The sequence below is a fragment of the Pteronotus mesoamericanus genome, unplaced genomic scaffold (genome assembly GCF_021234165.1).
Source record: "Pteronotus mesoamericanus isolate MK-2021 breed Mesoamerican mustached bat unplaced genomic scaffold, CSHL_Meso_final contig_164, whole genome shotgun sequence".
In the NCBI taxonomy this organism is placed as follows: domain Eukaryota; kingdom Metazoa; phylum Chordata; class Mammalia; order Chiroptera; family Mormoopidae; genus Pteronotus; species Pteronotus mesoamericanus.
In genome coordinates this window covers 16,936,381-16,951,919 of record NW_026555065.1, presented here as the reverse complement: position 1 = coordinate 16,951,919, position 15,539 = coordinate 16,936,381, and the positions used below count along the sequence as shown (strand labels likewise).

Here is a 15,539-nt window from a genome sequence, read left to right as displayed (position 1 = left end):
CATTTTTTATTATGAATATAAAAGGTATCCAATGTCCTAAGATATACTAAATGATATAGAGAATACTTCTTATGCTCAAATACCATACTGTAAGAAAGCTAAAAGTTAGGACTGACTACGTTGCTTAAAGGAATATGAACAAACACTCCAATTAAAAATTATCTTAGCAATAAAATAAAATCATTGCTTTGCTTAATAACCGAAATCTAGAATTATGAAAGCACCATCATCCCCAATGATCACTGTAGCTTCTTTATCATCAGCCCTTCCTTTCATCATCCATCATCCACACATTGTTTATAGAAGGAATTTTTGAACAAATACCTAATGAGCAATGCCAAGCACTAACTATATGAGTACAGGTTCTCCCGTTAAGGACCTTTCAAATCTATGCAAATCACCTATGATTCTCTGTTAAGTATTTAACTAGCTCAGGATGGCTAGCTGAAGTGGTGATAGATTAGAAGGAGCCATGATAGTAACTGTTAATGGGAATCTCATACAAGCTGGTAAAAACTGTGTGCAGACTATGTCAGTATTTAAACAGATTAAGCTAGAATTAATACCTTTTAATATTATATAATACTGTTATTAAGAAAACAGTATACTTTATTTTAAAAGCATAGTAATAACTAGAATAAATGCTTATATAGAACTTCTAGGCCTTAAAAAAAAACACCCTACAAAGCCTTTAATATAAATAATAAACACATTGATAAGTACCCAAAAGGAAAACCAGAATCTAACCTGTTTGGAAGTGGAGATATAATCAAGAATAGAATTAATGGATTTTTCAGAATAATTTCTTGTGACTGCACTTCGAATATAGGTCAATAGTTGTTTATATCTGTTCATCATTTCTGGAAAGTTCGTCTGTGAGGGAAGAAAAATGCATTATTAGGTACACACATTTATGTACTAAGATATGTATACATGATTAAAATGATAGTATATATTACAACATAATTAAAAAATATTAGTTTTATATAGAGAAACTATGACAGAACTACTATAAACATTTTAACTTAAATTTGAAATTATTAGATTACTGAGACACATGAACCAAATTTATGAAGTTAGCTTATGCAAAAGTACAACTTTTAGATTTTCCATATTTCACATATTGTTCCTCACTGCACAACATATTTAAGTCATAAAAACTACTGAAATTTTCATAAACCAAAAAAAAATTAAATAAATCCAACTTTTTAAATGTCTTGGGTACCAGCTATAAAGATCAGCTATTATCCTGTTCTGAAGATTTTACTCCTTCATTAGGAAGCTTTCTAACCACAGTCACATGTTTCTTTCTCCCTATTTCTGACCGACTATGCATTAAAACACAAAGTAAAAGAATCTCTTCAAGTCCAGGTATTCATCCCATTATCAAGAAAAGCCTTCCCATTTAAGGCTCTACTAAAAAGTTGATATAGGTAACACTGCTATTCCTTGCAGCACTATTTGCAATACTACGGTCATTGCAGGAAATATAAAAGATCTGAGGAAACAAATGACTACTAGTGAAATTTCCAGCACAAGTAGTGTAGCGGAGGGTATATCACTTCTCAAAGCGTACCACATAAGCAATCTTATGAGTATAGCCTTAAGTTTGCATTTACTGTCCTCACAATCGCCAGCTGCTAGTATTCCCCCTTTTTACTGGGTTCTCTACTTTTACTCAAGGAAATGGAGCACTGGCAGATACAATACTTTTTTTTTGACTAACAAAGAAGTGTTTATGAGTGTAAAGAATAAACTAATGATACTGCAATTTTCCTGCTTATGACTGTGTCCTGCTTAGGGAATACAGCATGAGGGACAAGAAAAGAAAACATAAGAAGGCTCCCTAAAATCTTCTAAGTAAGACTTGAATTACAAAAATGAAAAGAGCGGTAGGAGTGGGTGGAAAAAATGGGTAGAAATGGAAAAAGCTTTGGCATTATCTATCAAACTACTTTTGTTTCCAAGTATGCCAGTAGCAAGTAGGGGTAAAAAACAGGTAACATCTCTCAGTACGCTGCTAAAACCCAAGTTATAGAACGTATTTGGTGACGAAAGGAAAATCAGAAATATGATTGTCCCAATTTTGAGATTACATTTTGATACTGAAATAGGAGTTTAAAAGATTGTTTTGAATTCATTTTCGTATGCTGTAACAACTTTGAATGAAGTTCACTTTTCAAAAATTGTTACTTATTTAAAGACTGAGGAAAGATTAGGTAAATTAGTTTTATCTGCAGTGGTGAACACATAGAGCAGTTGATAATGAATCCTTCCAATTTTATACCGCCCAAGACCCCCCTGAGCAACATGGGTGCTGCTCTGAAATAGACAGACAATGAGGGGGCAGGAGTGGAAGCTGAAACCACTCTTGTAGACTGCCACATATGCACAGATAACTGCTAGAGCAAATAAAATGTATAAAAGAAAGGTAGGCAAAATAATATAATAAAAAAAGAATCCTTTCCCTTACTTGCTTCCTACCTTGGTTCAAGGTAAAATGAAACCCTGTGAGTAGCATACGATTAAATGGGTTCAAAACCAAAACAATTCTTAGTATGTTAAGATAGCAGATTTCTTTAATTATAGTAACATAATTTTTACAGAGTTTCTGGGTAATATTTCTAATCACAGAATCTTAAGAGTTAAACACTGGGCCCCTAATCTCATTATAATTACTTAATCAAAATCTCTATCCTTTGAGACATCTGATGCTTCTTCAGTAACTCAGTTATTAACTTAAATATAGTAAATATTTTTACAAACAATAAATGGAAAGAAAGCACAGGGGTTTTGTGCAACACGCAGATACTTTGAGAATATCAGAGCAGCAGAACTAGAAAGGATAAACGCAACACAGATATTTTTCCTTAACTATACTTAAATGCAATATACAATACACTTAATAACAGCATGTTTGAAACAGTCCTGATATTTTGGGTGGGGGAGGGGGGAGAAATAAGCTGAATTGTTTTGTGGAAAGCTTTTATAGACATCACAGATGGTCCCTCCTGCTACAGGTGGGTGAGGATGCCAGAGTGAGGGTACACAAAGAAGAGCAGGATGCAAGATTAGTGAAGTTAAATGGATGAAGGCACTAATCAATTCAGGGAGTTCAATTTCAGACAGATGGCACAGAGAAGCTAATGGGGAGAAAGAGGATGCATATGTTAAAAACAGAGATGGGAAGAAAAAGAAAGTGGTAACAGATTATCAGCTATCCTTCCATTTGCCATAGAGGAAAATGTTTACCTCTGCTTGCTAATCTAAGCTCCACATTTTTGTCTCAAAAGTTCCCCTACCTTCAGTGGTCTTTAGATGTATGTCTGTACCTAGTCCTCTTATCTACTAACTGCTTCTTTTTCCCTCCACTTTTATTCTGCATTTTTGGAATCTAGAAGAGTACAATGTCACAACAAGGCCAGCTTATCTATGAGTTCATTCAACAAAGTATTTAAGCACCTACTAAATGCTAGCTATTATGATAGGTGCTAGGAATACAACAATGAATAAAACAAAGACCTGCTCTCATGGAACTTTCAACCTATGGGTTCGGGTGGGTTGGGGGTGGCAGAAAGGCAAAAAATAACTAAATAGATCAAGTGGTGATACATGCAAAGGAAAAAAGACAGCAGGGTAAGATGAAAGTAAATAATGATGGGAAGGATGCTATTTTACATAGGGTGGTCAGGGGAAGGACAACCAGATAAACGGTGACGTTTGAATAAAGACTTGATCCATGAGGAAAACAACAATATGGCTATCTGGGAGGGGCATATGGGGCACAGAAGACAGTAAGTACAGCATTTACAGAGGAATGTGCTCGGGTAGCATTAAGAACAGGAAAGAGGCCAGTTAGGGACAGAAAAGAAAACAAGGTATATTTTGAAAAGATATAAAGCCACCTGTATTTACCAATAAATTATTTGTGGGGTGAAAGATAGAGAGAGGAATTAAGAGTGATGTTAAGATTCTGGCCCTGATCAGTGGAAAAGGAACTCTTTGTTATAGAAAGTAGAATGGTAAAACTCCCAAAATAAACACTAATAGTTTGTGGGAAAGTTACTCTATTAATAATGCAGCCAAATATTGTCCATATACCTGAAGAATAAGTTTTCTTAAAAACCTCTGTTGAAAAACAAAACAAAAACTTCATATGTTTGCTCCTTAGTATTACTGTAGTCAAAAATGAAAAGCAGTCCAAGTATGAAAACATATAGTTATTTTAGAGAAGTAGATATAATGGTATTTTGTTGCAAGAGGTTTTTACCTACAGAATTTATTTTAAAAATTACTAGTTTAATTTTCCTCAAAAGAAATCTTACCAACTTAAAGTTAATCTTAATCATTTGTTTCAGTGCTTTAAATCCCCATTCTCCTTTTTCGCCTTCAAGTTCCAAAACCTAAAAAAAAAAAAAAAAAAAGTTAGTCTAACTTAATCCTGTTATTTTTTCTAATGATATTCAATGTCTAAGCTTTGAATTTATTTTACATCATATACATGAAAAATATTTCCTCAAGAATTTCATTTTTCAAAGAAATGAGTCTTAAAATGTTTACCTAAGTGAGCTTATTTTGAAGTTCGTTCATCAAAAGATAAAATAAGAATTACTTATTATATAGTTCTAGAAGTATTTTTTTCCTCTGAATAATCCATTGGTGAGAACAATCCAAAACTGTATCAATTGTTAGTAAGTCACAGTATTTAATAGTGAAACCACATCTTTGTAATCTGTCCTCCAAAGAAGAACAAGACTGCAGGGATAATACCTATTAGTTGTCATCTTGGTCCCCCTACCAGAATCATACTAGCTTTACAGGATAATCACATGGGTCTACAGACAGCTTGATTGGAAATAAAGCAAACTTATTTTATAGGATCATCACTAAGTATCCAGTATACGTTTCTGAGAAAAAAAATCACTTGGAACTTATTTGATCTAAGACATCATTAAAAATATAAACTTTTAAGACACAGAATCAACCAGAAAAAATATGAACCTTCTGAAAACTGCTTAATGCTGCTTTTGGGTCATCTTCCTTTAATGCTTTGGAGTTATAGTATTGATTTTCCAAATCCACATTTGGCTCGGAGTTACTATCTTCTGAGTATTCCTGTATGTTGGGGAAAAACAGATGTTAAAATGAAAAAAGAAACCCACACACTGCATTGTAAAAACTAAATATTGCTAGGATAGAAAAATCATATGTTTATACAAAACAAAACAACCTTGAATACACAGGTAAAATGTCCTAGATATTTAAACATTATTTTAAAAAATTAGGGAAAAAGCCAAAATCATTTGGATAGTATAATCAAGTCATTTCTTCATTTCATATCAAAACAACAATATGATTTCTAAAGAACCACCACAAAAGCAAAGTGCAAAGAAATAATATTGGTTAATGACTCCCAATTCTGTTAAATGATCTTTTGTTAGTTATACGAAACCTGATGAAAATCTACATGCTAATTATTCATCTTTAGTTCCATAATTGAATTTTCTTTACTATCTAAATTTCATCATTTTAACACATCTTAACTACTTGGGATAATCTGTATATGACAGAGTAGTCTATTGATAAATATATTAACAATAATATTTGCCTTATGAGCATTCCATATTAATAAACAGCTGTTCAGTCACATTAATGTATTTTAACTACTTCTATAACAGATCAAAATATGTACAACAAAACAAATTTATATAATTTTATGTAACTTTCATTACATAAACTTAGTTCCTAGTACTTAAGTAAAGCAGAAAGGAAAATTGGAGTAAAACAACTATTTTGTGGAGCAGTATAAACACAAGTCTAAAGATAGTTCCCAACCCTGGCTGGTGTGGCTCAGTGGATTGAGTGTCAGCCTGTGAAACGAAAGGTCGCCAGTTTGATTCCCAGTCAGGGCACATGCCCAGGCTGGGGGCCAGGTCTCCCGCTGAGGGAGTGCAAGAGGCAACTGATTAACACACTGATGGTTCCTCTCCCTCTATATCTCCCTTCCTTCCCCTCTTTCTAATAATAAATAAATAAAATCTTAAAAAAAAGTTCCCAGATATTCAATTTAATGATGATTATAAAATACACATTGATTAGTATAATGAAATTACTATTTCAGGAAGACAAGATTATCTTCTTCAGCTACAAGTCATTACAAAGGCAAGTTTCTAACAAATTAAGAATAGTACCTGGAAGTAAACACACACACACACACACACACACACACACACACGAACAGTATTGTAGAGTTATTTCTAAATCCAAATGCAGTTAATAGCTCTTTTTAGAGCTATTTATGGAAAATAATACTGTAATGTTTCAAAAGGCACAAGAATAAAAAAGGTATATACTGAGTGTAGTGTTAAAAAGCTGAAAAATACATAAATGTAAGATGAATTTTTCCTGTGGGGCAGGTTTGGTGTTAGCATAACACCAGTTTTATCTGACCACAGTGACTTTGTTAACGTGCGCCCTCTGGAGGATAATTCTTTCTTTGTAAGGACACAGAACACTGGCACTCAGCACCACCGATTTAAGAAGAGCAATTTAGTTATGTTTAACATGAAAATCCTCTGGAACACTCAGGGATAAATCAAATTTTGGGTAATGAATAAATTTCATAATCAGTTATTCACTTCTTAACCTTGTAATCTAGGTTTGACTACAATAAAACTGATCAAACTAAAAAACAGTATGAAGTCAACTTGTACATCCAGTGATTGCCTCTGAGCTAGGTTTTGAAAGATAAATTGGAGTTTGCCTGCTATATAAAACAGGAGAGGGTAAAAAGAACGGCAGATATAAAACAAGGATAGGAGATAACTAAAGAAATAAAAGCAATCATGTTGTTGGAACATAAAGTCTTACTGATTCTACCGTCAGCACAATCTACCCATTCCCCACCCTTGCCCCATTCTTGCCTACCAGGCCCCTTTCATCTCCCCACAGACTGTAATAACCTTCCTACTCTCCTGTTAGCCTTTAAATTCCAATCTTGCCATGGTAAGCAGCCAGACTAATTTTCATAAAATGTGAATGATCTCATTCCTTTTTTGAAAAATGCCTTTCCACTGTTCTTAAAATCAAATCCAAAAATCGCCATAATCTGACTCCTCACTATGCATCCAACTATATCTCCTATTAAACTCTTCCCTTACTCACTTTGTTGCAACCAGTCTGGCCTTTCCGACCTTTACATGCCATTCCCTTCTCTTTCTACCTCTCTTGCTTTGGTTAACTACTGCAAATAATTACAGCTTAAGTGTCATCTCCTCAAGGGAGACTTGGTGTAAAGCATCAGCTGTAAAACCTACTCTACACCTTTGGAAATCATTTCTACTTTAATTATCTGTTCAATAACATGCAGCAACAAGTAGCTCAATCAGAAAATGACTTGTCTAATCTAAATCTTCAGAGTCCACCTCTGAACCTGAAAGTAAAATTTTTTTAATTTACATCTATTCCAAAGTCTAAGAATCTAGCCTCTCACTCAAAAGCCATTTATTTTTGGTGTCTTTTCCCATAACAGATTAGAAATACACAACTAGATCAGGATATGAGAAGGAAGTAGAAGTTGAGATACATGTGATGGTAGTAGGATGTGGAGCTGCAAGCAAAGGGGAAACTGAAAATATCTTAGCAATTAAAAAGGTTAACTTCAATTACCTAGTGGTTAGTGAAATGACTGTAACATTGCTGAAGACCAGAACCTTTCCGCTTCCCACCACGTCTGACAGAGTGCCTCCTTGTCATTCAATCACTGAATGCCTCCTTCGTACAAGATTAGTGACCTAAACTGCTGGGACCTAACTGGCTGCAGACTAATGTTATTTCTAAACTTTAGATGTTGTAACTCCCCAAATCACAATAATCGACATAAGACTTACTTCATCATTTTGTGAATGTGTTCTTTTGGTTTTGGTTATTATATAGATTAAGAAGAGGAATGTGTAATTTTTTTTTTTTTTTTTTGCGTAACTGCAATTCAACTGTTAAATGCTATTGCTTCAATGTGTAAATACATGAGAATTGGCAAAACTGATGTGTTACTGATTGGCTTTCTAATAATTGGGCAAATTTTTGTTTTGATCTGCAACAACCATTTTCATATGGTTTGAACCAGCCTCCATGACATCATTAACCTGTCATTTGTGGCTCATGAATCATACCATCAATACAAACTACGTAGTACAGCAAACTTAAACTGATGACATTTTGGAAAGTCTTTAATTCTGTTCAGATTTCTATTATTTATACTCAGTGACAATGATCTTTAGCATTTACCAGCAACTAAGTACTACTCAAATACAAATTATTTCCCTTCAAGCTACTCAGGGACTGAGACAGATATGCAAACGAAACAGCAATATAATACAATAAAAGTAGTAATAGACACACATACTACATACAGTGGCAACTCAAAAAACGAGTAATCAACTACTCTTGAGTGAGCTACAGAAAGCAGAGGTTACCTCAACCAACTCTAAAAGTATGAATAGGAGCCCTGGCCAGTGTGGCCAGTGTGGTTCAGTTGACTGGAATGTCACTGAAAGGTTGCGGGTTCAATTCTGGCCAGGGTTGTAGGTTAGGTCCATCTGGGGCTTGTGTGACTGGACTGACATTTCTCTCACATTGATGTGTCTCTCTTTCTCTCTCCGCCCCGCCCCCTCTAAAAATCAATAAGCCTATCCTTGGGTGAGGATTATAAAAAAAAGTATGACTAGGACTTGCTAGGGATGAGGAAGGACATCTGAAACATAGCAATCAATGTGTGCAAAGGCACAGAGGCTTGAAATAGTATTGGATATTTGGAAGAACTGTGAATAGCTTGATCGGGCTGAAGCACAGGCTGTGTGTAATGAGATGATGTGAGATAAATTAGTATAGGACAGAGCAACAGGACTATGTAAGTCTACCAAGGACTATGGTGTCAAATGGAGTGCCATTAAAAGATTTTACAGAGAAATAATCACATTTGTGTTTTAGGAAGAGACCTCTGGTAGCAATGAAGTAGCCCACTAGATACTCTTAACAGTCTGGCCAAGAGATGATGGAGGCCTGACTCCAAGTGGTAGAACAGGGAGAAAAGGAAGGGGACAGAATTAATATGGAAGATGTAAAGTGATGTTGAATGTATGAAATAGAAAGCACCCATCACATGAGAATAAAGGAAAACACATTTATCTCTAATGATTATAGTACCATTAGTCAGAATAGGGAGTATGAGTATTAACTAAATTGCTAAAAGAATTGTCATTTGTGAAATGAATAAGAGATAACCATAATTTGTAAATGTTAATTTTTTTTTTTAAAGTCCTGGCTGGTGTGGCTCAGTGGTTTGAGCTCTGGCCTGCAAACTAAAAGGTTGCTGGTTAGATTCCCAGTCAGGACACATGCTTGACTTGCAGACCAGGTCCCAAGTTGGGGGTATGTGGGAGGCAACTGACTCCCACACATGTAATGTTTCTCTCACACATCAATGTTTCTCTGTTTCTTCCTACCCCTCTCTCTAAAAATAAATACATAAAATCTTAAAAAAAAAATCCAACCACACTTTTTTTTATAATTCTCCTCCAAGGGTATGTTTATTGGTATTATATGTTGGGAAATGTCCTGTCTGGTTTCAATAACTGTAGCCCTGTTGACAGGCAAGAGGGCCCCAAGGCTGAAGCTAAGCAAGGAAGCCTTGGGAAAACAGACCACTGAGGAGACAAAACCTGTCTTCCTGGTATCACATCGTATCTCTCTCACATCACCCTGCTCGGCCCTAACGGATGGCTGGTTAGTCAATGATGGGTAAGACCCCTCGATGGAAGGGGCAACCTAAGACAGGCACAGCCGCAATGGGCATCAGGGAAAAACTTGGGGGGCATGGAGAAAGGGCAAAAAGACCCTCACCCCTTGGCTTTGGTATGGCCTGCGGGGGCGGGGGGCTCATTCTATCTGAAAGAAGTCTTCTCATTTCTTGGTTGCCCTGCCCTTCCCCTGCCCAGCTCAGGTTTGAAACAATACTGGAGACAGCCCTAGACTGGATCTGGCAGTTCCCAGGGGAAATAAGGCCTAGGAGTAAATTCTTTAAAGCGAGCTTTGTTCTTGCCTCAAAAGCTATGATAACCAGCTCATGCTGGGAAGGAAATTTACATTATTCACAGACCCTGACCCTAAACACTTTGGAGCTCTTATGTTTACATTCTCATGCATACTCGTCTCATCTTGGGCCCATGTAAATCGGTGTGTTCCTGCCATTCGTTTTCTTCAAAACATCATCTATTCTCTGTAAACATTAACATACTGATGTAATGAGATCACCTGTACATTCCTATTACCTAGCCCTATTGATAACCTTTTCAATAAAAGCCGTTGGACACAGGGGCTCAGGGCCTTCTCCACTAGAAGGAAGAGCCATGTCCCCTCTCCTGGCAGACAGAGAAGTTTTCTGGGATGACTCATTGTGTTTCCCCCATCTGTGACAACCCCAGGAAGGGCTCTGCAAGATCAGAGCCCACGCTCCCACCTCAATTAGACAGAGCGAGAAAGAGAGAGACATTGATGTGAGTTAGAAACATCAATCGGTTGCTTCCCGTGCACACCCTGACAGGGACTGAACTGCAAACTTTTGGTGTACAGGATGACACTCCAACTAGCTAAGCCACCTGGCCAGGGCTAATTCATGTAAGTTTAAATAAAATGTTTTTTAAGAGAGACTGAAATTGAAATTTTAATATATTAAGAATGCTTTAAAATACAAAGAAGAGTTTAAGCAATATTTGAAAAAGAAACAAACACTTGAATATTGTTAAAGGTATTAAAACCCCCCCCACTAATAGTTCCAACCTACTTATGTAGTAACTCATATCCTGCAAGCTCCCCAAAACAATCTGAAATCCATCCACATCACCCAAATCTATTCTGCCTTTCTCAAAAATGCCACACAATTTAAAATCTCTGCTTTGGCATAAACCTTTCCTCTCTCCTAGGAATTCTAAACCACCTTCCTTCATAAGAAACTTCCCACTTTTCTCCTATGATGCTCCTCTGCCCTAACACTCCTAGGCAACATATTCATCAGGGCTTACTTTGTGATTCGTTCTCCAACTCTTCTTGGCAAAATAAATATTAGTCAAGCTTTTACATGATATGCATGTCTCTAACACGGACCTTGTGTGTATGTTCTCTCCCCTCAGCTGCCCTGCCATGAACTTCTCGAAGGTAGGAACTTTTTTCTTCCTCATCTTGTTATCCCCAGAGCCTGGTATATTACAAACTGCAGAGTAAGTGTTTGTGTAATTAAAAAGAAAAGCAGCTGAATGTTCCAAAATAACATGGCCCACATTAGCCAGCAGGCAATTTTGACTCTATGTCAGAATGTATCTAGTTACTACTGAATAGAGTTGGTTCTAGAGTTCATCTATTTATTCCTGTGTCTGCTGCCTATAGAGGTCTTGAGTAATGTGCTCTAAGGAAACTTCTGGTCAAGACAGAGGCATAGGTAAGCACACTTTGCCTCCTCAAACAACCACAGATTACAACTAGATCTTGAAACAACACCCAGAACCATCAGAAAATTGAGTTGTATGGAAGTCTAACAACCGACGATTTAAAGCAGCTACATTCATCAAATGGGTAGGAGAGGTGGAGAGGCATGGAGATGTGGTGTGGCAGGGAAAGGCAGCAGCAGAGTGGGTGGTCCCACATTCACGTGTGGTGGATGCATAAAAATCAGGAGGGATACCTTGGGAACGAGCGATCCCAGTGCCAGGACAGACTACATAGCCCAGGGTTACAATGCCAAGATAAACTCCCATGACTTCTGGCCGTAAAAATCAGTGGGAGTGGGGGTTGGGGTTGTGTAAGAAACAGCTGGATTTTCAGGACACTCCCTTTAAAGGCCCGGCATGGACTTAAAATGTATGCAGACCCACTGCCTCTAAGACTCAGCATGAGGGCAACATCTGGAAGGGCACCAGTCACACAGGGCAAGTGCCAGGCAGACCTCCAGAAGCCAGGCAGCAATGCCGTCCTTTTCTCGAAATGCCTCCCACTCCCAGGCCACAAAGCACTGCCTTGCCCTAGTGATTACTGAAGGCTCTGTTCCAAACAATTTTCAGGAGCCTTCTCTACAATAGGCTATGCTACCAGAAAGGGAATTAAAGCAGCTATACCTAATACACAGAAACAAATACAGGAAGGCTGCCAAATTGAAGAGACAAAGAAATATGGCCCAAACAAAAGAAGAGAACAAAACCCCAGAAGAACTAAATGAAACAGACAGAACCAACCTATCAGATGCAGAGTTCAAAACACTGGTGATGAGGATGCTCAAAGAATTCACAAAGCACAGCAACAAAATAAAAAGACCCAGGAAGAAATGAAGGTTACATTAACTGAAATAAAAAAAGATAATCTACAGGGAACAGTGAAGGGTATGAAACCAGGAACCAAATCAACGATTTGGAACATAAGGAAGAAATAATCACTCAACCAGAACAGCAAAAAGAAAAAATAATTTAAAAAACCCCCCAAAAACAACAAAGAGAGGCTTAGGAGCATCTGGGACATCTCCAAATGTACTAACATCCAAATCATAGGGATGTCAGAGGAGAAGAGGAAAAGCAAGAAACTGAAAACTTATTTGAACAAATAATGGAAGAAAACCTCTCTAATTTGGTGAAGGAAATAGACATACAAGCCCAGGAAGCACGGAGAGTCCCAAACAAGTTTGGCCCAAAGAGAAACACACTAAGACACATTACAATTAAAGTGCCAAAGGTTAGAGATAAAGAGAGAATTTTAAAAGCAGTAAGAGAAAAGCAGAAAGTTACCTACAAAGGAGTTCCCATAAGACTATCAGCTGATTTCTCAAAAGAAACTTTACAGGCAAGAAGGGGCCAGAAAGAAGTATTCAAAGTTATGAAAAAGAAGTACCTACATCCAAGATTACTCTACCCAACAAAGTTGTCACCTAGAATCGAAGGGCAGATAAAGTGCTTCCCTGACAAGGTAAAGCTAAAGGAGTTCATCATCACCAAGCCATTATTACATGAAATGTTAAAGGGATTTACGAAAAAGAAGATGAAAACTATGAACGAGGCAACAAATTTAAAACTATCAACAGCTGAATATAAAAAACCCCCAAACAACTGAACAGGAATAGAATTGTAGGCATGGGGATCATTTGGAGGGTTATCAGGTAGCTGAGGGAAGGGAGAAAATGTGCAGGGATTAAGCAGCATAATTGGTAGGTACAAAACAGATGGAGGAGGAGGGCGGATGTTAAGAATGATATAGGAAACAGAGAAGCCAAAGAACTTATTATCATGACCCATGGACATGAACTAAGGGGTGGAGGACTGCTGGAGGGAATGGGTGTCCCGGATGGAGGCAGGCAAAGGGGGAAAACTGGGACAACTGTAATGGCATAATAAAAAAATATATTAAAAAAACAGAATCATCCAAGATTACTCTGTCCAGCAAAGCTATCATTTAGAATGAAAGGGAAGATAAAGCGCTTCCCAGATAAGATCAAATTAAAGGAGTTCATCATCACTAAGCCCTTATTATATGAAATGTTAAAGGGACTTATTATTTAAGAAAAAGATAAAAAACTATGAAGAGTAAAATGACAACAAACTCACAACTATCAACAACTGAATCTAAAAAGCAAAAACAAACTAAGCAAGTAAGTAGAACAGGAACAGACTCATAGAAATGGAGATGGGGGGGGAAGAATGGGGGAAATGGTACAGGGAGTAAGCACACACATAAAGAGTAGGTACAAAATAGGCAGGGGGAGGTTAAGAATAGCACAGGAAATGGAGAAGCTGAGGAACTTATATGAATGACCCATGGACATGAACTAAGGAGGCGGGGAATGCTGAGGTAAGAGGGTGTGCAGGGCAGAGAAGAATAAAGGAAAACAATGGGACAACTGTAATAGCATAATCAATAAAATATAAATTTAAAAAAAACAAAAAAGCAAAGATGTGCTCTAGGGAAACAAGATTTACTATTAACAATGCTTCCTAAGACTTGGCCATGGCTAGAGGCTGTACTGGATGCTGGGCACACAGGTAAAGGGCAATGTTCCATTCTTCTTTTGTTTTTTCTGAATAGGTTTTATTACACAGAGGGGATGGGGCTCAGTCCTTCTTGGCTGCTGCCTTCCTCATGGCTGCAAGGACATTGCTCAGTTCCTCTCTCTTTCTCTTGGCACGGATGTGTGTCCCCACCCTTTTCTTGATGAATTTCAGGGCCCTCTTGTCCTTAGAGACTTTGAGCAGTTCCATGGCGCGCCGTTCATAGGGGGCAAAGCCACACACCTCTCGGATCATGTCCCGCACGAACTTGGTGTGCTTGGTGAGGCGCCCGCAGCGGCAGCTGTGCCTGGGCTTGCTCACGTTCTTTGTCACTTTATGGCCTTTGTTGAGGCCCACGGCCATGGGGTAGCGGAGGGCCACGGCTGCTGCTCCTCAATGGCTACCGCGGTAGTCTATTCTTAACGACTAGATACAATCCAAGTCCTAGGCAGGCAGCCAGCCATTCGTGATTTAGCCATTCATAAAGTTATTCAAACTTTGAAAAATTTCACTCAAGTTAATGGGTTTTAATTTGTTATCAGTGGTGTAAATTAGAACATTATTTTGTCTTAAATTTTCAGTCTTCAAATTAAACTTTCCAAAGAGAGACATCATAAAAGTCATTAGACCTGGGCTCTAGTTTTGACTCTCCCACTAATTTGTTGTATAAACTTAGGTAAGTCACACTTCATGAGTTAGTTCCTTTCCTGTCAAATGTTGGGGGTGAAACCTTATAGGGAATTTCTAATTCCTGCTGAGTTCTGTGTGTTCATTTTGAGATATAAAATTACAAATTCACTTTGTTGGGGATTCATGGTTTACAGATTTATGTTAGCAGTGAAAAGCCTTAAATTTTTCTTATTCTTAGCCTATAAAAGCTGTCTGCCCCATTACTTATCTTTTTCGTTATCCTTGTTTGAATCTAATTTCGTTATACAGAGTACACTAATGAAGTATGCACCAGGCCTTTTTAAAAATGCACCAAACTTCTATTACAAACTAATACTTTTGTTTGAAGTAGTAACTTTAAGAGGTAGTAAAATTATTCCAGTTATACTGACATGGATGATTAAGTCACACTTCTGAAATTCTCAAGAAAACTAACTTCATTAACCACATGTTTTTAATCTAAAACAGAATTATTCAGTTTGATGGCCTAACTTATCAAAACTGACTCCGAATATAATTTTTGACACCTACAAAAAGGACAAGACCTGGCTACAGCTGAAGTTTAAAAAAACAGAAAAAAAGAAAAGCCATTGGCCCTGGCCAGGCATCTCAGTTGATTAGACTGTCATCCTGATACACCAAGGTTGTGGGTTTGATCCTGGGTCAGGGCACATAAAAGCAGCAACCAATGAGTGCATAAACGAATGGAACAACAAGTTGATGTTTCTTTCTCTCTCCCTCTCTAAAATTTAAAGAAAGAAGGGGAAAAAAGGCTGCACATTTTTTGTAACA

At 37.3% G+C, this 15,539-nt stretch overlaps 2 protein-coding genes across 3 annotated transcripts in view; both read right to left on the bottom strand.

The window, feature by feature from the left end:
* Positions 1 to 15,539, bottom strand: part of COPS2 (COP9 signalosome subunit 2) — a 32,919-nt gene that overhangs the window by 11,766 nt on the left and 5,614 nt on the right. For both annotated transcript variants that reach the window (XM_054565448.1, XM_054565449.1), the window contains exons 2-4: positions 5,002 to 5,115; positions 4,326 to 4,403; positions 748 to 873 (exon numbers count right to left, since the gene is read on the bottom strand). In XM_054565448.1, the coding sequence (XP_054421423.1) occupies positions 748 to 873; positions 4,326 to 4,403; positions 5,002 to 5,115 (318 nt within the window). The remainder of the gene's footprint in view (positions 1 to 747; positions 874 to 4,325; positions 4,404 to 5,001; positions 5,116 to 15,539) is intronic.
* Positions 13,875 to 14,951, bottom strand: LOC129064262 (60S ribosomal protein L36-like). Its single transcript, XM_054565450.1, has one exon. The coding sequence runs from the start codon at positions 14,439 to 14,441 to the stop codon at positions 14,142 to 14,144; it is 300 nt and encodes a 99-aa protein (XP_054421425.1). The 5' UTR covers positions 14,442 to 14,951; the 3' UTR covers positions 13,875 to 14,141.